This window comes from Caloenas nicobarica, chromosome 1 (genome assembly GCF_036013445.1).
Source record: "Caloenas nicobarica isolate bCalNic1 chromosome 1, bCalNic1.hap1, whole genome shotgun sequence".
NCBI lineage: Eukaryota > Metazoa > Chordata > Aves > Columbiformes > Columbidae > Caloenas > Caloenas nicobarica.
Window position 1 is genome coordinate 68,390,980 of NC_088245.1, and position 24,038 is coordinate 68,415,017.

Sequence of the window (24,038 nt, forward strand, 5' to 3'; positions counted from 1 at the left end):
TTGTGCTCAAACATAAGGTAGGCTTCTGTTTTCTGTTTGCCTAATTTAAAAAACATTGGCCTAATCCTTGCCCCGCTGTCCTCCCAGAAAGGGTCTGCAGAACTGATGCTGAAAATCACCCACACAGTTATCATGGATTCAGGCTCATTTACCACACAATCTTCCAGTAGGCTTTTGGATAAAAAAGGTGTCTGCTTATCCCCAGAGTTTGATGTGGCAGGAAAGAGGAATACAGGGACAAAAAGAGATGCTAGGTAGCAAGCAGAAGGGTTTTGCTGGGGTTCTTTGTCCTTTCTGAAATGACCATCTGAAATCTCACCATAAAATCAGCACTCTTGACACATCTCTTCAAAGTTGGCCTTCCTGGAAAGAGACTGAGTTATCCCTTGGCCCTTCCCTTCAGGAGAAAGGTTCATACAGATAAATGCAAATTAAACCAATAACCTGCAAAGGTCCCACTCAGTTATTATCGACAACTGACTGTGAGCACTTAATATAATGGTCTGGTTAATCAAAGTGTGGAGCTGATTGTGGTGGGAGGGAAAGAGGAACAAATGGGAGGGACAGACACAGCTATCTGAGGGACATGATAATAGCAAAATGCAAAATAAAGCAGAAGCAAGAGCCTTATAATTATCTGAGGTTTTCAAGGAGGTGACAGCCGTTCTGAAAACATGAAATTCTTAAGCTCTGATCTTATTAGAGGCCAAGACAAGATGTCATTGCTGATCTGAAGTAAAAGGCCAGTCATCTCACGCAAGGACAGTTCCCAAAAAGGCAGACTTTAATAACTACTAAGAGGAGAGATCCTTCTAAAAGTCTAAAGGAAAGATGCAAGCTGTCAGTACCTTGCAAAATCATCACCAGCTTTTTGCAGGCCATTATCTCAGTCCTCCCAAAGGGCTAAAGCATTAAGGAGCAGAACACGATATGAAGTGAGAGTAGTCTCAACCCAGTCTGTGCTCCAGCTCATGCCAGGTGTGCAGGGATGGGTTCTGCATGTGGTCCAGGGCCATCCAGCCCTGTCCAAAGCAAGGGGAGTCCTACAGTGACTTGTGGCTGGGGTAATAAGGACCAACGACTGGTCCAAAGGATGCTTGAGAAGGCTGGCAAAGGCAGAAGCAGCATTCCCATAGAGAAGTGCCCTTCCCCACCCTTGCTTGGTAGGAGCGGGTCTCCGTCTCTCTCTCCTCGATGCAGCCCAGCCATTTACTGTTTGCTGATGTCTGAGACATCCACATTTGCTATCAGGTCGAGCTAACTGACACTCCAGAGGAATTAAGGATTCCGCACAGCTGTTGACCTGTTTTCTTCCCCTCGAGAAGAGGAAAGGGCATCCATTAGCACCACAGCAGTCACAGGTAATGGAGATGTATGTCTGGCCTGCTGGAGGAAACTTCTCTTCCCATTTGAGAGGCAAGAAAGGCCAGACATGGTTGGCCTTCTCTCACTCCTAATAAACCCTATGAATCACAAGTAATTGCCTACTTAAAGCTGCACTTCTCTGGGGAATGATCTGATGGCCGGTGCCAAAGCAAGGGAAAAGCAGGAGGGGGTTGGGAGGATTTCAAAGAATAATTAGCTTAATACATTTCTGGGCCTCAATACGAACACTCAATTTGAGCAATTCAGGCCTTGTGGCTGAATTAGAAATGGCTGGGAAATATCCATTGCCATGAGGGATTGCACATGAAGGGAGCTTTAACAAGGTCAGCCTAAGGGAAGCCGAAGTGCCAGGCCTGGATATGGCCAAACATTTGAGGTGCACACCCCATGGCTTTGTTGCCCATAGGCATAAATTCATAAATATGCCAGGAGAGAATGGGCCTGATCTTATTCTCAGTTAGAACTGTTTTTTCACCCAGGTTGTCACTGAGCATGGTGACATGCCACCATGTTAGTAAGAAGAGAATCAGGCTCAGTGACAGAATCTGAGTCACTCAAGTCAATGCATGCATTGTAAAAAAAATTTTTAAGAAGACATACAGAGCATACATGCTCTATGTCACTCATTCTTAATGCCTCTCCCTCCCACCAGCCTTTCACAATGGAAGGACATTGCTATAGGAGTCATGTATTAATAGGACATTTTCCTTCACACATGGGACATCTGTTGCTCTTCAGACAGCAGAAGAGTACATATGCCTGAAAGCATGCTCCTCTCTTCTGTGATCCCCTCTATTTTCCCAACACCATAATAGAGTCTAAACATAAGGGAACTTTGGCACTTGAGTTTCCTTTCCAGCCTCCCAGCATAGTGTACTTCTGCTCTGTGCACTGTCAGCATGCTGTGTTTCATGAGACAGAGAGCAAGGGGAACCATGACTCCCCTCACCAACCGTCTAGGATGACACTGCACGGCAATGACTGGTAGATGACCGGCACCTCCAAGCCCTGCACCGAGGCTGTATGCTACTCTCCTTCATTACCAGCACTCGGTCCTCTCCCAAAAGCTAAATGTGACTTCACTGTGAGATTTAAAATGTCTCCTTCCACCTGTTTTTTCTTACTGTAAGTTCTATTAATGTATTATAATTTGTGCTGTTACTAGGGAACCACTGGGACAGTCTTGTGAGGGTTCTATCACCCTTATTCCGGTTTCAAGAGAACTACCTGACAAGGAAGTTGACAGGAATACCTATGAAAACACATACTAGAGGGCAAGACTGGAAGAATTAATACTCTTCACTCCCTGAAAATCTTCCCTCCCAGAACTAGAGGCAATCCACTGAGGACATCCATTGGGCTGGAGGAGCACATGTACTTTAAGCCCCCTTCGCTGTGAGAAAAGTGGTTTCACTTATGAGATAGGCTAGGTCCCTGCAAGGTCAGTACCGCAAGGCATCAGAATTTAATGAATGAGCAGATAACATGTCCCTCTGTCTCACATGCATCCAGGGCAGGTCTGACCTCTCCTGCAAGAACAGTGATAGGACAACATGACCTTAAAGCTTAAAAAACACAGGACAGACACTCCCCTGGACAAATCAGAGCAGCTCTAGGACACTGAGGAGGCTAAACCCATATATAGCAGCAAGATCTGGCCCACCCTGATGATATGCCACACCAGTTTGTGAAGCCAGTTAATTAGTATCTCTTGGTTTTTTTCCTGGTGTGAAGCAAGAATTCTGGATGAGTTGTGTATGTAGTATTTTAAGAAAGACGGAGCTAAAGAGTCAAGGTCTCTTTTCTGCTCAGGAATTCAGTGGGTCGTTGATCTGACATGTATGTTTAGGAACAGCAGCGATGCCCCGAGGGAAGTGGTAGCGAGGTGTCCCAGAAGCAGCAGCTTCTTCTGTGGGAACCTCATTAGCTAAGACCCTTCATCTGCAATAGCACAGCTCCCACTGAATTCTCCCACTGAAAGTAACCTGGATGCTTATGCCCCTCATCTCACATACTGCAGAGTCTGCATATCAAACAGCATCTGGTTGAGCTGCCATCCCAGGTAAAAGTCAGAAACAATTCTTTAGGTTTCGCTTTGCACAACAGCTCTCCTGGGCTGTAATCTGCAGAGATGCAGGGTTGGGGTGGGGGCACATTCCACCTCATTGCCTTTGAGTGAGGAGGCCAGCTGCTATTAGTCCCTGTCCCGTTATCCCCTGCTGTGAGCCCATCAGGAGGTGCAGCTAGAGGCGGGTAGGCTTCTGCTCTGGTGCTAGGCTGTAGCCTCGGGCACAGGAGGCAAAGCTTGCGAATTCAAGAACTGAATAATTTTCTCTCAGCCTGGTAAACCTGCCTGTCTCTTCAGCATCCATCACTGGGTTGAAGGCAGTGATGGTAGCAGTACACAAACATCACTGCAGACACCGTGCAGGACACTTACTGAACAAACCTCACTTCCCCTGAAAGCTCATGCTTTGAAGAGGCTAATGCGGAAGTGGGCTGGGGGCCTTCCCTAGTGTGATCCAAGAAAGCAAGATGGCTCTTGGAGAGTTCTCCCATGAGGGAGATCTTTTGGGACAATCAGATGCTAGGAGCCCTTCAGGCACTGTACGCTTGTCAGCAAGACAGCACCTCTGGATGTCACAGCTCTTGGCTGCCTACAACCCATCTCTAAGCCTACAGTCACAACTAAGTATCTTGGTCCATTTTGGACCACAGAACCCAGGCAACGAGGAGCTGAGCCCAGCAGGTTTGAGTGAAAGGGTGTAGCAGTCAGAGGTGGGGAAGCTACTTCTTCCATCAGCCCCACATAGCCTGTTCAGGCAGGGCAAAAGCTCAGGGTGCACAAAAGGCTAAAGTACTTGCTGAAAGATGTCCCACCGCAGTGTGAATGCAGTCCCACCCACCCCGTCCCCTTTTCCCACAGCCTGAGGAGGAAGCCTCTGTACCTGTTTATTCTTTAGGTCAAGGGAGAGCTCATAATCGGAGGCAGCTGCATGGGAACACGAGGCCGTCCCTTTGCTGCGCTGCACTCTCACTGGGGAGCCCGTGTGGTGGAGGCTCGCCTTCTGCACCAGAGGGGAACACCCCGCTGCCTGCTCTTCTTGGAGCTCCGCATGCTGGGCTTTTAGCGTCTGGGTGTCGGACCTGCCTTCCTGGCCACTCTGTCTGCCGGCCTCCTTCGGATCCTCCGTTTCACACCCGGCTTTCTTGCTTGTGGAACCGCTGGGATCGTCACTGTGAACAAAACGCAATGTTTCGCTTTTTTTATTTGTTTTTTTTAATTATATTTTATTTACGATTATCTTTATTGTTGTTCACTATACTCATTCACTGAGCTGCATTTTAAATGTTTAGGGAGCCTATGCTGTGAGGGGTGGGTCTCTCTCAGTGATGGATCAGGACTTCAGGTTGATGCAGCCAAAGCTCTGATCCCTCCCTCCCTGAGATCAGGCACCTGAGCTGCACACACCATATGAACCAGTCCTGTGACTGCTGGAGCTGCCCAGCTGCTTCTGCTCGTGGTGCTGCAGCTGGAGGTGAAGGGCCAAAGAAGGTGGCAAGGCCCACAGACACCTCTCCTGCTCCCTGGAGCAGCTAGCAGCAGGCAGTCACCCCTGGTGCCCTTGCTGCCTATTGCTCAGCATCTCCCTGTGTACCCCAGGGCTCCATCTGGCAGGAAGTCTGGATCCCAAGAATCCAGTTTTCCCCTGGAGTTTCTGTCAGCGACAGCACTAAGTGTGTGAAACCAGGGCTTGACAACAATGCACTCTAATAGAGGTGATATGTTGCTCTGGACAGGATGGTATTAGCATGTGTCTGATCCATTGAAGTGCTGAGGAAGTCTGTCGTTAACCTCTCTTGCCAAATATTTTCAAAACCCATCTAACTTCAAACAAGATTTTGGTATTCTGTGGGACTGTTTGAACCATGAGAGTGTTTGTTTGTTGTTACATTAGTCTCCTTCCCGTTGCTACAGGGGAATAACTTATGATTTCCAATAGCATACAGGCCAGTCCTCATGGACCCTGGGTTCTACTGCACTGTGTACATCAGATACAGCTTCACTGATTTCCAGGGAATGAGTATTTAGCTGAGAGCAACATCTAGTTTGGAAATAATTACTACAGAACCAGCGCACTTAATTCCATTGAAACCATGGATGTGTACTGCCTCGCACATTTAAACACCATTAAATTATTTCATTCACTTCTGAATCATATTTCTTTCTCTTGGATTTGCTCCACATACAACCAGCTCTGCTGTCATCTAGATAACAAACCATTTTATGATTGATGCTCATGTCAGAGCAAAATCACGGAAATTAGATATGATTTTGTGTAGTGCTCAAATTACTTTGAAGCATTTAAGTCTCATTTTCAAAAGCGATGTAAGCACTTAAGAGCCCAAGCCTTCTAACTGTAAATAGACTTTGCCTCCTAAGCCTCGGAGCACTTTTGCGTACTTACTAGTACTTTAAAAGGAAGTTTATTCTCTACAATGGCAGCTTGTCTGTTCAGTAGATTTAACAATCATATTTAGAAATATTCCCACAGTTTCTAAAAGGGCTCCAAATTTGGTGAGCCAAAGACAGTACCATAACTGCAGAACTAAGAAAGATGAAGGATTTAAAGGTAGAAAGCTTCTTCTTTTATACACATGCATGTAGTCACCAGTTAGACTTAAAAAATAAATTCACAGAAGAAACCAGTCTGTTATATAAACACTATATCACTAACTTTGTCAAAGCATTTTAAAACTACGTATCTGCACCCTCATCAATCAGGAAATGCCACCATTAAAATTAGTCCTTTTAGGTTGTACACCTTATAAATTTTTTCTGTGTTCTAGCCTTGTTACTATATAATTGAACACTCCTTTTTCTACACTTGAAGATGTACATCTAAAGTACGTACACATTTTTAACTCCTTCTGTTCTACGTCCATACATATTTCATGAAGTATTAATAAAAGACTTTTGCCTTCTAGCTCTCGCTGTAGCATTTTTATTGGCAGCCTCTGTTCTATCCATTCTCGTTTTAACCAGCATAGTAATTTCTATCCTCAGCTCAAGGGATGACGGGATGAACATAGATTTGATCATGTTTTCACTGAAGTACATGCTGAAACCCTCACAAGTATTTCAGTGGGGACCAGACTATGCCCTACAAAGCAATTTCAGCTAGATGCATAAGCTCTGATTCAGCACACCACATATCCCACATTGCTCTGCTGAGTCAAGGCCACAGTGCAGTGTGCTACACAGACTTTCTTTAGGGCAGATCAGGGCCCAAGGCTAGAGAATCAGTTGACTTCCCTTGGGGCATGAATGGACTCTAAATGCCAGCAAATATTCCCTGACGTGATGCTCTTGCACATATGCATAACTCTGTTTTTCTGAGGGCCTCCACTGACTGCTCATGATAGAACGTGAAGTGTGTGCGTAAGAGTTTGCAGCACTGGGGCCTGTTGCCCTGCAAGGCTGTACACCACCTCCAGTGTATGCTACCTATTTGATTTTTTATAGCACACAGTTTAGAGTCGGAAATATTCATAGTGACAGGATATCCCGCATGCACTGCTCATACAGAAGAAAAAACAGCAGGCTTTGTAGAATCACAGAACAACCTATGCTGGGAGGGAAGGTTGGAGGTCCCTATTCCAAGTCCTCGCTCAAAGCAGGGCCATTTTCATAGACAGATAAGTTTGATCTAGGCCTTCTCCGGTCCCCTCTTGAACACCTTCAGACATGAAGATTCCTCGATCTCTTTGGGAAGTCTTGTCAGGGTCCTTAGTGCACTAATAGACATTAATGGCCTCATCAGTCTTACCTAGGCCAACTCCAAATATCCTGCACAGCTCCCCCTTTTCAGTCCAGCCTGGAGCAGTCAGTCCCTGCCCCAAGAAGACTGTAAGGGTGCTGGTCTCCAGCTCTGCCACAGCCTTTCCCCTTCCATGGCCATGGACCCACTTGATCTGGACTCTGACCTGCAGAATGAGTCCCCAGCTTGACCTTGGACCTACCCATTGACGACTGGGCTGTGTCTGACCCTAGGTACTCTCACTGGAGCTGATTCTTACCCTGGCCAATGAAGCACAGGATGTTGGACCAACCCAAAATGCTCAGAAGCTCATCTGTCATCTAGGATATTCCTCAAGACACAGGAGAGCCCTAAGATTGCAAGCGCTAAGTGCATGCATTCAGTCACAGACATGTGAGAAGCACCACCAAGCTCAGCGCTCCCACTCATAGTGCTTAACTGAAGCCCCTAAAGACACTGTGCTAGGACAAGGACGTGAGCTAACCGCACGTACACGTATAACCTTGCCTTCCTCCTCCATGCATGCTCTGAGCCCACTGGATACACCCATTCAGAATGTATTGTGCTGATGCGTGGGATTTTCTGAGGGTCAAAATTCGGTCAAACCAAAATCAGATTCCACTGAAGCACTCAAAAGCATTTTTCAGCTAGATGTTTTTATGCCAAATATACACTTTTTAACCCCCTGCTGGTTTGGCTGTTGTGCTGTTCAGAAAGTAATAGCAAATACTCTTGCTGAAGTGGGAATAGTTTCTACATTCTCTTTTGTAAATAAATAAATTTTTTAAAAATACAGCTGAACCACTTAGTGGGAAAAAATCTTTCAAAAAAAGAGACAAACCTACTTCACCTTTGGGCAAGAGATTAAACCCAGGAAATTTCAGTGTCAGCTGGTAAAATGCAGTGACTACAAGCAATGGAAAAAAGGGGTAAAGACAAAGTTTGCTTAATAGTCTGAGTGTTAACATTGCAGCCCTATGGGTCCATTTACCACCCTGTATTCCTCCCAGTTTTACTCCCATGTTGAACCTGTTTCTGAGGAAATGTTGTGAGGAGGTCTATTCTCTGTTGTCCAACAGCAGCAATGGATGAAGCCCCCATATGAGAGACAAAACACACTGTTAGAGATCAAAACTGATGCTCCAGTGAACTATTAGCTAAAGCCTTAACAATCCTGACTTTTTCACTCTGTCCTGATAGATACAGTTGATTTGCATTGGCAGAGCACAGTTTTTGCTACTAAGTGAAGGCTCAGGAGCTACTGTAATCATAGCAACAAAAAATCCAACAGTAAGAAAAGTAAGGAGGGCAAGCATAGACACTACAGCATGGAAGATCTCTGGAAAAAAAATGTTATTAAGTAAATTATTGGGATTCACTTGGTTTCCCTTGGCCTGTGAGCAATCAACCTCTCTGGCTATGGGATGAAGGAAGGGACTGGAGCTATTGTATGTTCTGTTTCTTGGATGAGAAAATTTTTCTAACCACTCGTAATAATTAAAAGTCCCATGCAGAGTCTAAGGTGTGAATCCCAATGTCCTGGCCAAACTCCAACTAGGTTAATTTAATTCTGTATCCCAGCATCCGCCCTGCAGTTTCAGCTGTAATCAGTGTGCTTTACTTGCTGTCCTAAAGTATCATATACCACCATCTTTCACAGTCTTTACAGCTACTCTTGCATGATAAATGAAGCAATTTTCTGCTCATCATGCAATCAGGTAGGGAAGGTTTGTAATGTCTTTGAATTCTGTTTGATTGAAAGTTGTAATATTAATGTAAATTGCTTGCAATCAGATAAAAAAGAAAGACTACAAATTCAGCTGTTCTGCTCTTCCTAGATGTTCCTACATGACTTTTATGACCCATAGCAAGTAACTTAGTCATTAATACAAATAGATTTCATCTGCTGTAGAAAACATCTCTCATGCTTCAGGTGTCTCCTGCTACTTTTGCACAGTGACTTGTACATGCCTGCTGCAGACAGAAACCAGTTTTGTTAACAAAGATGATGACTACAGACAATCTGACTCCGGGCTCATATGAAATACTGTAGCTAGTCTAGCATTTCAAACCAGAAATAACAGGGTTCTGGGCTGAATCCTAGTGTTTGTTTCAAGAAAGCATGATGGTGAAAAAGCCCTTACTGAGACAATTCAGCTGGACACCCTTAAATATTTTTGTCTAGCACAGGTAAAAGAGGTTTCTGTTATTTAGCTTCTGTGTGCAGATTTCTCAGGAAGGTTTTCTATAAGGAGTACTCTGAGGGAAGGATGTAGTAAGATGACAGAGGAAAAATGGTATTAGGTAGAGGGGTTTTTATTACTTCCTTTTTTCTCCCTTCCTGGTATTTTGGAAACCTAAAGCCCAAATCAGTGATACTAAATTGTCAAACCAGAGAATTCCATCCACCCATTCCTAGCAGTATCAACTCCCCATGTCTGTACAGAGCTGTTGTACCGTACTCTGTCCTGGGAGAGATTTGACAGCTTTTCATTTCCTACAGCATCAGGAGATAGTGGCCTTCCTTGTATAAGCCTCACCAGCCTCTTTGCTGCTGGAAACATATGTTTCCAGCTTGGCAAGGATCTGTGATTCGAACTGCCAGCTGTGGAGCTGAATCATGGTCATCTGTTGAACCTTGACTGTCAGGCTTAAACATTCCCCATACCTGATGACTTAAGAAAGAACATGCAGACCCTTCCCCCCAGGTATTTCAAGACAGTTTCAAGCTAGACACAACACAGGACTTGGATGGTCCAGACATTACATTCCATTGCCTCACTGTCAAATACAAGAATCAGTTCACGGTCTGAGAGTAATTTTCAGAGCTCTCAGAAAGATGTTTACAGGGTGGCTGACTGACTAAATAGGGCTCTAGTACCCAGAGAGCTACTCTGCTCAAGGACAGTAATGTTAGTCCTGCAAGAAATTACAACTGAGCTTTCTCACTGATCACTCCACAGGTACACAGCTCTCATGAGGTCAAGACACAAAACTCATCTCTTTGTTCCTTCTCTCCTACAAGAAGAAAAATTATTGCAGATAAATAAGAGCAATAACAGAGTAGCAAAACCAGCAATGGCTCTTCTGGACTTAGCGATGTAAGAAACCAGTCACTCAAGCAGAAGACACTCACATGCCCTGTTGACAGGTATAGTGGTTATTCAAAAAGATCTAGCTAATTGAACAGGAGGAAGTTATGGGCGTGAGGTGTTACAAAAGTAGTACAGAGGCAGATCTCACCTCCTGTTTGTGTCCCTGTGTCACTCCAGGAGAAGACCACATTGCTGTTTCCCATGTACAACTTACCAAACGCCTTCTTCATGGTATTCAAGGTCAGTGTGCAGGACTGTGACCTGTAACTGAGGTAAAGACTCCAGGGACTAGTTGTGAAGGACCACAAAAATTTATTAATCCATTTCACAGAGATCCTTATGAGGATCAGTTGGTTATTGTATATATGCTGCTTTAAAGTACTGTAAGTGATTAGCATTATCATTATCATGGCCTGAGAGCCATATGAAACTTCAAAGCTTCAGAGACGTCAGAATAAAAAACCCTTTGAAAGTGGCATATGGAGAATTAGAAGAAGAGGTCACTGGCTAATGCCAAGAGAATGGAGTCCAGATCCCAAGTCTGCAAGAACCTGTATTCCCTCTGACTTAAGACATTTCAGCATTTTTGCTGTCTTCACTAGTCTCCCTGCTCAGAAAAAAAAAAAAAAAATCATTTGCTGAGTTAGCGGGGTCCAAAGTGCCTTTTCAGTTTATTTCATTTCAGTGTTCCCTGAGGACATCCGAAACATATGGTGAATGGGTTGATCAGAATTCAATGAAAAAAATGGCTGAGATAAGCTTGGTAATATGGGATCTTTTCAAGGTTCAAAGGTTTCTGACCTATTGGGGGTCTGAGTGCAGAAGAATTGCTTCTGATTTGCTTTTAAGTTCAGGTTTTAGGGTGATTTGGAGGCAATGCTCTCTGGGAGCATGCTGAAAATGATGGAAGGCAAAAGTTTCCCGCCAGAGAGGCAGGAAACTTGGAACTTGATCTTGGCAAATCATCCTCTGCCAGCCGAGCTGCAGCTTTCACAGACAGTCTCCCCCAACACAGACAAATATAGGAACAAGATTCCGATTTTGTCTACATTCATGTAACACCTTGCAAAGCAGTGGCATCAAGCCATCTTCTCACACTAGTTTTACCCAAGAGGAATTAATGATAATTAGGCAAGCTCATTACCCATCCCAGAATATATTACTTGTTTCATAAAAAGGCTGGCACACACACCTGTAAAATAGATTTGACAGTACAGGATGTTAAATATATTGGAAATCAATTAAATTTAACATCCTTTAGCACAGACTGAACCAGGTAACATCTTTTCAACATTGTTTAAAGTGGTTTCAGTGAGTATTATTACAGAAAATATAATAATACTAGCAAATGCCTCATGTCTCACAGGGTCCAGCATGCCAAAGTCAGGGCCTCCATTTTGGATTTGGTATTTAAACACGATCCCTGTATGCTGTGTAATTTCCATATTGTTGTGTTCTTGTGCCTTTTGCTGCAGAACAGGAGCTAAACTTTTCTGATGCACTCCATGCCTTCCTGGTGCAAAAATGATTGTCCAGGTGTCAGTCTGGGCTGGCTGCCTGTCTGAGAGCCAGGCTCTCCGTGACCGACTTCAGCCACTTGAGGACTAGGACCTCTGCTTTCCTCATGGAAACAAACAGGCTCCTTCAGAGAGTGACCTGGAACAGCAAAGGCAGCTCTCACTGAATGAGGAGTGTTTCTGGTGCAAGGCTGGCTGTGCTGGGTCATGTGGTTGTCACACAGAGGTTTTTTTCTTATAGTTCTTGGGTGACACGTCAGAATGACACTTGGGCCACCTACCCAGCCATGCCTCCTATTTCACCAGCTGCAGGAGCACAGGGCTCAGCTTAGAAAGGACAGCCCCTTTCTCAGCTGCCCATCACACCTTGGTGCTTGATGCCCCAGGCTGGTTCCTGTGCTGTCTCTGCTGGTTAGACTAGGAGGAGGTCCCACAGCCTGTCACTGCAGAGGGGGTTACTTGTGTCTGTGTCAAAAAGGGCACCTGTGCTTATCACTGAGGTGTGAAAAGCACCAAGTGGACAGTGGAGGCACAGGGGGGTCCGACTCTGCAGGGTTTAATTACTTTGACTTTAACCCCAGACGTCTCTTGCCTCTGCAATGTTTGGTAAACACGACCTTTTAGAGAAGGAAAAAACAGATGGCATCCTGCATTAGTGTAACTGCCCACTCAGCACCCCAGGAAAGAGAAACTTGGCTTCTCAACAGCAGTCTTTCTGCCACTTCAACTCAAATCTCTTGGCTCCTCATCCCTCAGGCAGGTTTGAGCATCACCAAATTCGCTGACAAAAGCCTGCCGGTGCAATCATGCAGAAGATAGAATTTCACTGCTAAAATGAGATGAATTCAGGGCTGGGAGGCAGCAGAGCCTCTAAAAGGCAAGGAAACCTTGCATATCCCTTCAGCCCATTGCTCTTCCATTCCAGCTGCCTGTGAGCTGAGTGAGGGACACAACTCTTGGCATTTATAGACCTAGGCAAGGGCTTCTGTAGTCTTCTTTTTCCACCTGTTGTGACAGACCCTGGGTTGGACTGCACCTCTGGGTTCCTTCCTGAGGGATCAGTGTAATTGACTACTGAAGGCAGTGAGTGAGCAGCTTCACAGGAAGATCTTCATGTAACCCAGACAAATTTTGTTTCTGTTCTCAAGAGTCTCAGCTCCTTCATCTCTTGTGATCCCTGCAGCCCAGTAGAAGGCCACTGCTTGTGTCAAATCAAGGAGAAGGAAGCCCTGTCCTCTTCAACATAAAGAGTAACACAGCCTCACACTATCACCCTCAATACAGACAGTCCTAAAACCATTCCCCAGCTTTAGGAAAGCAGATATGATCCAGATTTTAATTTTGCCAATGTGTTCAGATCTAGAGTTTTGGGTTGGCCTGTGGTTGAAGACCAAGACAGAAACAGCATGGTTTGCATTCCTTCCTCCTTTCCCCAATCCAGTGAACACCTCCACAGCCTTGTGCAGCAGGCACAAAGCTCTACTTTTCCAAGTTCTAACCTATTTTTTCACTGCTGCTTCACTCACACTCTGATCCACTTCATGTCACTTCTCTTCCCTGAGGCCTTATTCCCTTTTCTATCTTTCTTCATTCCCATGTGGAAAACAGGATGACTTAGCAGCTTACACATTTGGTTGTACAAGCTCAGATTACCCTAGGGCCACTTAAAATTTCTTCCCTATGAGGAATGAAAATGATTCCCATCCCTATACTTTGTACTCAGACATGGAACTTTTGAGGCAAGATCATTAAGAAAAGTAGGAGTTTGCCTTGACACAACCAGCCCTATTGCGTTGTTGAGCAGAATGATGCCTGGTGCTAAATGGCATTATGCCATTGAACTGCACCAAAGTCAGTGGAGGATCTAGCCCAAAATGCTACATTTTAAGACAATCTGTAACATGCTTACCAGATCCAGTTGTTTTGTAACAGCACAGCATTACTTTTCACAATACAACCTGCACTATCTATTTTTGTGCCTCTTGACCTCTCACTCTCTCATTAAGTGTATTCTGGGAAATTACAGGCATTCATTATATTTTGCCAGTCACCCCGGCAGACATGTACAAAAAGGTACCAGGAATGTGTACATAGGGTAGCCTATCCCCACCTTCCCTCTTTCTCCAAAGGATGGAATGAGAGAAATTGTAGACAACCCAGATACATAGGCAATAACAACAGCATCACAACCTGTTTACAGGAGAGCAGCAACCTATCAGTGTGGGACATGACAAAGGTGACACATGGCTCTAGTCACTAGGCAAATACATTTTCCATGTGATGATGGTACAATCTATGTATGGAAAGAATCAAGGTGCTAACTAGAGATGGCTAAAAGTTACTAGAACACACTTCCAAATGGTGTGGCCAGAGTTAGGTTCCTCGGTCTCAAAAGAAAAATCACATGGAACTCAGCTCTTGTTTATGTCTTGATGTTCTTCTTCAGGATGATGTTTCCTCACAGAAGATGGTGTGGCCTCCAGCTCTTCTGCAGATTTTGAACAGACCAAAAATCTCCCAACTTCTTTACACCCTCCCTCAGCTATCTAACTGTTTGCAGAGCCCAAATACAATGGACTGAGCTACTGTAGAGTGTGCTTCTCTTCAGCCTCTCAGATCCTTCAGTTCTTCGTGAAGCATATGAAAGCCTGGCAGGGCTACATGCAGAAGAATGAACTCTGGAGCACAGACATCTTTCCAAAAGGAGAGCTTATTGTATTTGAACACAGAGCCTGCCCCACGGGGATGATCAGAAGATGAAACTACATACGAGTGAGTTAGTGTTGCAGAGCACAGAAAAGACAAAAGGCTTTTGGATTGACATCACGCTGCAAGAAAATCTGTAATAAAAAGCCACAGCCTCATTGCTGTCACTGCCGAAGAATGCTGGCATGAACAGGAATATTCCAGCCAAGGGACCTGCTCATTTATCTCCTGTTCATATATTCTTGCTCCCTCCAGTTTCTTCTTTCATTTACACTGGTTTACTTCCTGCATTTCCTGCTCCTTCTCTCGTGTCGTTCTCCTTCTCTGTACAGCATGTTTGCCATCCATTTTCCTTCCAGCAGAACTGTTATCTTTGTGGGGGTGAGTCTGTCTGCCTTTCTTTCTCCTTGTCTCTTTTTCCGTCTCTTTGCCTTATCTCTCTCTGCCTTGTAAGCCATGAACAAACGAGTGGACAGAGGGTCCACAGAAACCACCTGTCGAGTTCAACAGAACACACCTTAGCATATAAAAGATCTGGAATGGCCCAATTCTGAGGGTGGGTGCATCTCGACTGATGCAGATCTGGTCAGATGATATCCGTAGAGTATTAGAATGAATGGCGTGAGCTCCACCACAGTCCATCTGCTATTACTTTATCAAAAGTCTATGCCCATTTTCCAGTGCTAGACATAGGCCTATTTCCAAAGCTGTCATACCCTCTTCTTATGCATCTCTGTGGTGTTATCAGACAGAAAACACAGGATACACCAGGTGTTTATGTTGCATTCCACTGGTACCAACAAGCTGCCATATTAGAGGCAGGGAACTCTTCGCAATGCAGGAGAGAGAACACGAGGATCATCTGCGAACCATGAGTGAATCACCTAGTGTTAAAGCAACTAGCTTATCTCAATAGCTGTTGAAAGTGGCTCCCACAAATGTAAGGTTGTCTATGATCAATTCTCTTTCACTGACATTACCACTCCTGTGGCCCGAGAATCACAGAATCACAGAATCACAGAATGTTAGGGATTGGAAGGGACCTCAAAAGATCATCTAGTCCAATCCCCCTGCCAGAGCAGGAACACCTAGTGAGGTTACACAGGAAGGCGTCCAGGCAGGTTTTGAATGTCTCCAGAGAAGGAGACTCCGCAACCTCCCTGGGCAGCCTGTTCCAGCACTCTGTCACCCTCACTGTGAAGAAGTTTCTTCTCAAATTTAGGTGGAACCTCTTGTGTTCCAGCTTGAACCCATTACTTCTTGTCTTTTGGTTGTCACCGAGAAGAGCCTGGCTCCATCCTCGTGACACCCACCCTTTATATATTTATAAACATTAATGAGGTCACCCCTCAGTCTCCTCTTCTCCAAGCTAAAGAGACCCAGCTCCCTCAGCCTTTCCTCATAAGGGAGATGCTCCACTCAAATGGCAAGCGCTGTCACATGTGGGAGAAGAGTACCTGAATCCAAGGCTGAATTCCCCCTAGTGCAGGACCCATGTAAGCAAGAGAAGCAACAGAGGAAAAGGAAGGACTAGAAGAACATGTGGCCAGGCAATGGCCACATACAGCTTCAGGTTCTCAAAAAACATTTGTGTGATGGGTATCTTTGTAGTTTCAAAAGAGGATACTACAGATGGGTTTTCTTCGGCCTCTGTCTCCTGCCATCTTCCTCCTTCCTGAAGAAAGGTGTTGATAGAGGCAAATACAGCAATCCATGTGACAGGGAGACTCCAGTTTCTGCCAGAGATTTTTTTTCCTGTTGAAGAACCCACCTACTCCTCACTTTAGTTCCCCACCCTCATGTTCTCTGGACTTGCCTGAAAGTGGCTGTACCAGCCACTAGAGAGGAGCAAAGAAATGCCTGTGTGGGAGATCGTGCCAACATGTTCTGGTGGATCTTCTTTACAGGACTGGGACGCTGCATCTGAAAGCCACCTCCTGTTTCTTTGGATGCTTCTAGAAAGAACCATTCCTCCCAGGTCATAGTACCAGAAGAATTGACAACTCTACCTCCCTGCAAGAGATTCCCAAGGTTGTTGGTAACTATGATGTTAAGCATGTTCTCTAAAGCATTTTTTTAATATAATTGTGTTTCCACATTTCCCCTAAATACCTTTGTGGTTCTGGACCTAGGCTCCTGCAAAGCAATTAAAGCTGCTAGTCCCAGCTGTACAAAACAAACATAAAAAGCAAGGAATCTAGTCACTCCCAAGTTTAGGAAGAGTTCAAATCTGGGTCCAGACATAACTCCTTGCCCACATCTCTGTGTCAGACTGAAATCAAAACTCTGACAACTGTGAGCCTGAGCAATATTTATGTGAACTTTGCTGACCCATCCCTGCCTGTTTGCTGCATCTCCACAACCTCCAATCGTAATATCTTGAATGGGATTATTAAGTCTACAGGGATAAAAGAATAAGAAGTAGATGAGCTGTTAAGAAGCAGGAAAAAATCCTCTCTTCATGCCTGTGACCTCAATAAGAAATAAGAAAATAAGCACAAACAGTATATGCTAACAGAGCAGAAAAGTTGCTCAAACTTCTCCCGTGTGTTCTCAAAAACAGTGCTGTGGAAGACTTTAGCATGAATGAAGTAAGTAAGATTGGAGAGCTTTGTGTAAGAAGTCATTTATCCTCAGAGCACACAAGGCACAGACCATGGGCATAGAGGCTTGCTTTGCACTGGCATGTCCAGGTACTGAAAGCCTGACCTGAAGTGTACTCCATTAAGAACCAGAGGAGAATTCAGCCTCCATGGTCCACTAAATGTAGGAGCTTGCACTTGGCACTGCCAGCTGGGGGCCAATTAGTTAGTGTTGTTATGCTGTTCTGATTTGATACAGACTAGAATCATTAACATGTTTCACACCTGAGCCAGAGCCACTTAATACCTCTGAGCTGAGAGGAAGCACTGACCTCCAGATTATATATTCAATATCCCGCCAGCGATCCTAAGACAGAAAGGCTAATTTCCCATTTCATGAACAGGATTTGCATTCTTTCTGTCAGGCAAGGTCAATCTCTTACAAGTTCAGACAAAATATTAGGTAGCTCAGTTGTTTTTCTGTAATGCTCAAAGAGTGGTGGATACTGGTGAAAAATCATCGTTCCCCACCTGTTTTTTACCAAGATGCTTCAGTGGTATCTAAAAGGAGAATCGCCTTGTAGACTGGTTCCATTCTTATCAACCTCATGGGCCTCAGCCTTAAGAGGTATTGCACTCACAATCCAAACAAAGTCTTGTGGATTTCTCAGGAGGATCTAACTGTTAGAGGACATAGAGTGACCCAAGGGCAAAGTGAGAGCTGTACTGGGAGGAGAGATGCTCCTAGGCTACAGCAGTGGGCAGCCAAAGAGGGACACGATGCTGTGTGCAGTGGATAATATTCATGGCTCTTTTGTGCCAGTGTCTGCCAACATGATTTCACAGGACAAAGAATAAAAGCATGTTCAATGGAAACAGATTGTTCAGGTAATGAGACATGAAGAGTCAGAGACATCAGACCTCCAGAAGTAAATTACATCAGATTTTGGTTTTTTAACCATGTGCTGCTTAGGGTGCAGCATATTCTTATGCAGCTCAGAGAGCTGAGCAAAGATCTTTGAAGGTTTGATTTCAAAGAATTGTCCAAAATCTGTCCATCCACTTTTCACCCTCCCACATACGAAAACGGAGCAGTAATTACAAAGGACCTCTTCCACCAAGAACGCACCTTTCCGTTTGAGTACTTTGGTAAGTCAGAAGTGGATCAAGAGGGAATTTCACCAGAACTGCAAGGAAGGCTGGCTTGGCCATGTAGCCAATGGCTTACATGTCTTCTTACCGCTAATTGGTGCTGTGATGCCAGGCAGTAACCAATCTGCAACAGTGACTAATCCAGTAGGCACGTTAGAAACGAGCACACAGCTGTTTGAAGTCTAAATTATATTGAGTTACAATTTAATTGGTCTATAATCATGAAGTAAACACTTGCCAGTTGCACTAATCATGTTTTAACCCTGATCTAAGCAGCAGTCTCCCTACTGGAAAGTGAGGAAATATTATGGGAGAATATGAGTAGAATTTGCCCAACTTTTCCATAGATCTTTCTGTAGATGTTTCAGACCCTAGCCCTTTTGCTCAGTACATATCCAAGCCCATTCAGAAGACTCTATTCAGATCCCCAACTTTTCCTCTACCTGGGAAGACACTGTTGCCTTCGCCTTGAAAGCAGGTCAAGGCCTTGTCTCTCCCACAAATGCAGGTGGAACATCCTCCCTTCCCAAAGAGCTATCTGGAATCTGATCCTGCCCTTCACACAAATGTACCCAGATGCTATTCAGTCTCCTTTGTGACATGATCCTTCAGCGCTCCAGTGCTACCCCCATGTTCATTGCCAAAGCGGACCTGCCCCAAGCGCTTAAAGTTTTATGTAAAACTTTTCCCATCACTGGACCAGAGGTGATTTTCTACTGATTTCCTATTCAGCACCGCAGGCGAGCCAGAGGCAGGCTCTGAAAAGCCTGTGAAAGGCAACTGAATGAATATACTGTTCCCTCCAATTGTGACTCCATCATTTCCTTTCATTACTCTAATAGAAACAAATCTTTCTCATCTCAGCCCTATTACCTCACACAAAGGAAAATGGTATGTAATCCTGTTAGAGCTGGGCTGCTGCTGGACACATTTTAAGGTCATTGTTCTGGGATGCCAGTCTCCACTATGTGAGACTGGAAGAAGTGGAAAATGCAATTACTAGGCTATTCAAATCCCTAGAATGAAACCCTGCCGTTAACAGGCAGAAGCCAGCAAGAAAAAGAGCAGTTGCTTTATGAAATTATAGGGTTTGGCTAAATCAGAGTCTAATCAGCACTTCAGTAAAGGGGCATGGTTAGCTCCTACTGCCATCCATGGAGTCTCCTCATTCGCCTCAACCTGATCTTTGGCATTCCCAGTGGAAGCCCAACCTCCAGGATGGCTTATGGTCATGAAGCCGGTGGTGTGCAAGTCCAATGGGGACAACCGTGGTCCACATCCAAGATTTACACTGTACTTTGAAACGGGGAAGCCCTAAGAGTTCAGCAACAGGAATCTGCCTGCTGCTGGCATCACTTCGTACTGTAATTTGGCTCTGAGCTTCTTGGGGACAGATTCTGGGATCAAATTTGTCTCCTAATATTCATGGCCTACAACACCAGTCTTGCTGATTGCTAGTGCAACCCAGCTAAGCAGCTAGGTGGGAAATTCGCATTGCTAAACTCATGGAGCTGTAACCCCCCACAATGAATTCACATGCTGGAGGAGAGAAGGGGCTAGCACTGCTTGTTGGCAGGCAGTGAAGCAAAGCAGAACAATACAAGTGGGAAAGATTGCAACTGCCTCATTGAGTTGGCTTCTATTGAGTGGTTAGACACTGACATCTTCCTAATCATTCCCACCCAGGTGCAGCCAAGGCGTTTTTAGCTGGATGAGTAGCAAAGAAAGAGTCAGAAATCTTGCAGGACAAACATTAGGGAAGACCACACAAGAACAACAATGACCATCACAAAGCACGAGTAGAGACAAACTTTCATCCCAGACTGTTCCTGACAGCCAAGCTCCTACTGTTATGCCCTGTGTTTTCTTTTCCTTCTGCTCCACACTTGAGCTGGTCTCTCCTGCTCATGCTGGTCTCTCCTGCAGTCAGGCAATCGCTCTGCCTTGATGCTCCTCTTTATCTTCACCCTACCTGCTGTTTTACCCTCCTGCTGCCCTCAGTCTCCTGTTCCCTCAGTCTCCCAAAGGATTTCTGTCCCATAAGATAAGGCTGGGTTCCTGCTGAAAGTGGGACCATTCTTGCAGGTCCCAGAAGGCAGTGATGTGGGCTCAGGTAAGGTTCCTGGAAGAGGAGGAGAAAGCAGGCAATCTCCACTGGAGTCTCCAAGTCCCTTGAAGAGACAAGAGTCGTTTCTCTGTTTATGCTCTTTATTAGTCCCTATTCTCTTTAATCGGCTTAGACTGATGAGCCAAGGCAGCGGCAGGGATCAGCCAGGCTGTTTAATTAAAGGATTGCAGCTCAGCCCTGCAGTTTGGGGGTTTGTGTAAATGAGCTGCAAGTACATTATTTAATCTGCTGCACAGAGAGGAGTTGAGGCATTAATGAAGCAAACTCTAATTAAAACTAGACGGCTGATGGTTATTAGTGGCATCAGTTCTGACAGGATTTATCTCATTTAGGGAAACGCCTGATCATGGAGGGGGAAAAGAAAGAATAAACCCAAGCTGGTTTATCAAATTCACCACAGCACCACTTGTGACTGGCTGTCCATTCAGCAAGGCTCAGGAGAGCTGCACAGGGAGCTCCCATGTCCCAGGGTTTCCCATCAGGAGCCCTGATGAGCTTATTTAGGGATATGCCTGGCTCACCCAGAAACTGATTGCCTATTCAGGGTGTCTGACCCACATATTTTAGTCTTGATTGACTTTTGTTCTGCCTTGGTTCAATGGGGAGCCTGTTCATGATTTGAGCAGGGTGACAAGCTCTGTAATTGATATGATGAGCTTCTCCCAGCAGCGTATTGAGCTGCTCCAGAGCAGCATAGCTATCAGCTACAGGCATCAGCTCCACGGTGACTCCATGTTTTTCCCTCTCTGCCAATTTTTTTCTCTTCTCACTGCATTGTATATGTAACTTCAGATATGAAGAAAGCCCATGGCTGACTGCAAGACCTGTCAGAGGTTAGGAGGTGTTTTCTGGCCAGCATAAAGCTGACCGGGGAGTTTAATAGTCCTCCATGTGCTCTGCCTTTCTTCTGGCACAGTGGAAGTAGGGATATTCTTCTCTCCTGAGACAGTCACATAAAGAGATTGCATATAAAAGCTGCTCTGTTTCAAAAAACAGAAATTCTATTTCTCACCTTCAAATAGCCATGGTGGCTTCAACCATCTCTATCTTTACATAGAATATTGTGTCACAAACAGATTCAGGACTGATATTGGGGCTGGGGGATTACAAATGGAGCAGACAAGATAAAGCCTTGGGAAAAAAAGTAAGGAAAGAAAGCAAGAGGTCTGCAGAGTGGGACAAGCTACAAAATACATAAAATAGACAGGCACAGATGAGTATGAGAAGCCCTTTAACCGGAGGCCCAGGTGCAACCTGCTGCAGGGGTCACTGACATTCATCCCCACTTCTGAGTTTCCTGGCTTAGACTCTTCTTTGCATGCAACTTGCCAAAGTTGTCAAATTACCGAAACAAATGATTGGTTCCTGTTCAATTTACCTGTCAAACCCTAGATAAGAAATTTGGTGGTTCCCAGCACAAGGAGGGCAGGCAAACTCAGGCTCAAAGGATGGGTAGGGCCTTTGGGAGTCACTGGGACAAAATGAAGGCCTGAAGTACGAACATGACAAAAATGACCCTAGAGCTTAAGATGCTGTAGGAGTGATAGCCTTGTAGGATCAAGAAAATGCTAGAAACTAAGGGAACTATGGCAAAATTAAGCCTTGGTTCAGACAAAATACAGCACATACATAACCAAAACTTTCTCCAGAAATGCAAGGGAGGTCCCTACCACAGAAACCTCTGCTGTCTCCTTGCTAGGATCTCCCCATCTGCCACAGAGGTGCAGCTGCAGATGTCCCATAGGGCTGTCATGAAAACGAAATCTTTGAAAGACCTGAGCACAGACATCATGGGGGTCAACCCTTACATCTTCATACACAAATAGGCAGTAGGGGTCCTGCTTCTTTACCCTGTCTCCAAGTGTGGCTGAATCCTACTTTTGAACATATGCACACACACAGACAAACAAACACACAGACACACAGACACAGGCACAGACATGCAGACACACACACACATACTCCCCATTCTCTTCACCGTTGTCCAGCACTCACACTTTTCCTTGGAAGGAAATCAGAAACCACAGTCTGCTCCAGTGAGCAGAACAGACAAGAGAAATACCATTTAAAAAATGCTGTAGCTTCACTATTGCAATTCAGCTGCCCAGTTCTGTTCAGAGCCCTCCCTGGTAACTCAGGCTTCTCATACAGATGCCAAAGTTCAGATGTAAAAGTCTGGCAGTGTGATGAGGGAAATCTTTAAAGAGAAACCTATTTGCTGTTGATGGAAGGGTGATAAGGCATGAGAAAAAGGAGTAGGTCTGTGAGATGGAGGTGTAAGAAGTTGTGAGAGGAGAAGGAGATGGCAAGGACAGAGGGACAAGGCCAAGCATGGAAGCTATATGCAGTATATGCAACTCAAGTATTTTTGAAGCTCCTTGGACCTTGGCATTGATGTCATTCACTGATGAGGGAGACCTATGACAATTGCTGCTTTACTCATACCTGGCCACACTGGATACAAGTTGGTTAGAGTTAATAGTACCTGCCTATAACTGTCCTTCACTGGCAAGCTCAAACCATTTCAACACATGTCAAACTGTGCTCCCACCTTGTCTCAGGGTGCGATATAGAACCCTGAGTTTGTTTGGTGACTTTTGCTGTAGCTTAAAGGTTGTGGGTCTATACTGGTGTGTGTCCAAGCACCTTCTAATGTGGGATAACTAATTCAAAGAAGAGTGAAGTATGTGTATGTCGGTGTCAAAGTGATGCAGAAGGGTAAGAAAAGGTACAAGTGTGGATGTGTATTGATGGAAGTAGATGTTTGAAGAGAGGCTGAAAGTATGTTTTTGGAGGTGCACGGGTGTGTGTGAAAGGAGGACAGAGGGGTTTTGTGAGCAATTACACAACATTATGAACAGTAATCTCTGGGAGAGGAAAGAGAGGGAGAACAGGGCTGGGGACACAGGACATAGGGAGGGATGGAGGAAGATGGGCATGTATAATATGTGAGTTTTTTCTGGAACAGGAAGATTAGTGATAGATGATAAGGAAGTATGGGATGGAAAAGAAAAGATCTTGCTGGCAGCAATTTCCCACCTTGGTGAGGAGTCTGGAGATGAAGGCTTCTGCTCTGCATCAGCTGCTGGGCAACAGAACTGATGTAAAACAGTTTCACTCCTGTAAGAAAAAAACAAACAGTCAGTGTTCAGCTCACTCAGCAGAAAACTCAAGGGACAATGCCTTTCCCAGGGCTGTTCCAAGGGGACAGTAACTCGCAGTGATGCTGAAAGAGAAACCTGATTATTACATGAATATTTTGCAGTTCGAGGTGGTGGGAAGCAGGAGAGAAGGGGGCTGACAATTCTGTTCACCTACATTATCTGTCCTGCTGCTGATGTCAAGCTGTAGAGAATGGGGCAAAACCACCCAAATAAAAAGTTTTCCTTTTATCAGTATCTGTCTCAGGATCCCATACATCTCATGAAAACCAGTTTTGCCTGTCTCTAACTTTTATTTCTTTTGGGACAGAAACGTCTCCTTAGATGTGTTTCCTTAGATGTGTTTCCTATACATTATAACGCAAAGAAGTTGGTCTTTTGTTGAGAGTGGCTAAACTATGTCTGCAAACACTTTTCCTGACACCTCTCTAGAGCACAGAAATGGCCTCAGCACATCGGAACTCGGCATTACCAGAAACACTAGTGGAA

At 44.9% G+C, this 24,038-nt stretch overlaps 1 protein-coding gene across 1 annotated transcript in view; it reads right to left on the reverse strand.

Annotated features, from left to right (window-relative positions):
- The window catches only part of IQSEC3 (IQ motif and Sec7 domain ArfGEF 3), a 100,832-nt gene that overhangs the window by 31,643 nt on the left and 45,151 nt on the right, over positions 1-24,038 (reverse strand). Inside the window, exons 2-3 of the mRNA XM_065643995.1 lie at positions 23,428-23,508; positions 4,335-4,623 (exon numbers count right to left, since the gene is read on the reverse strand). Of these exons, the coding sequence (XP_065500067.1) occupies positions 4,335-4,623; positions 23,428-23,508 (370 nt within the window). The remainder of the gene's footprint in view (positions 1-4,334; positions 4,624-23,427; positions 23,509-24,038) is intronic.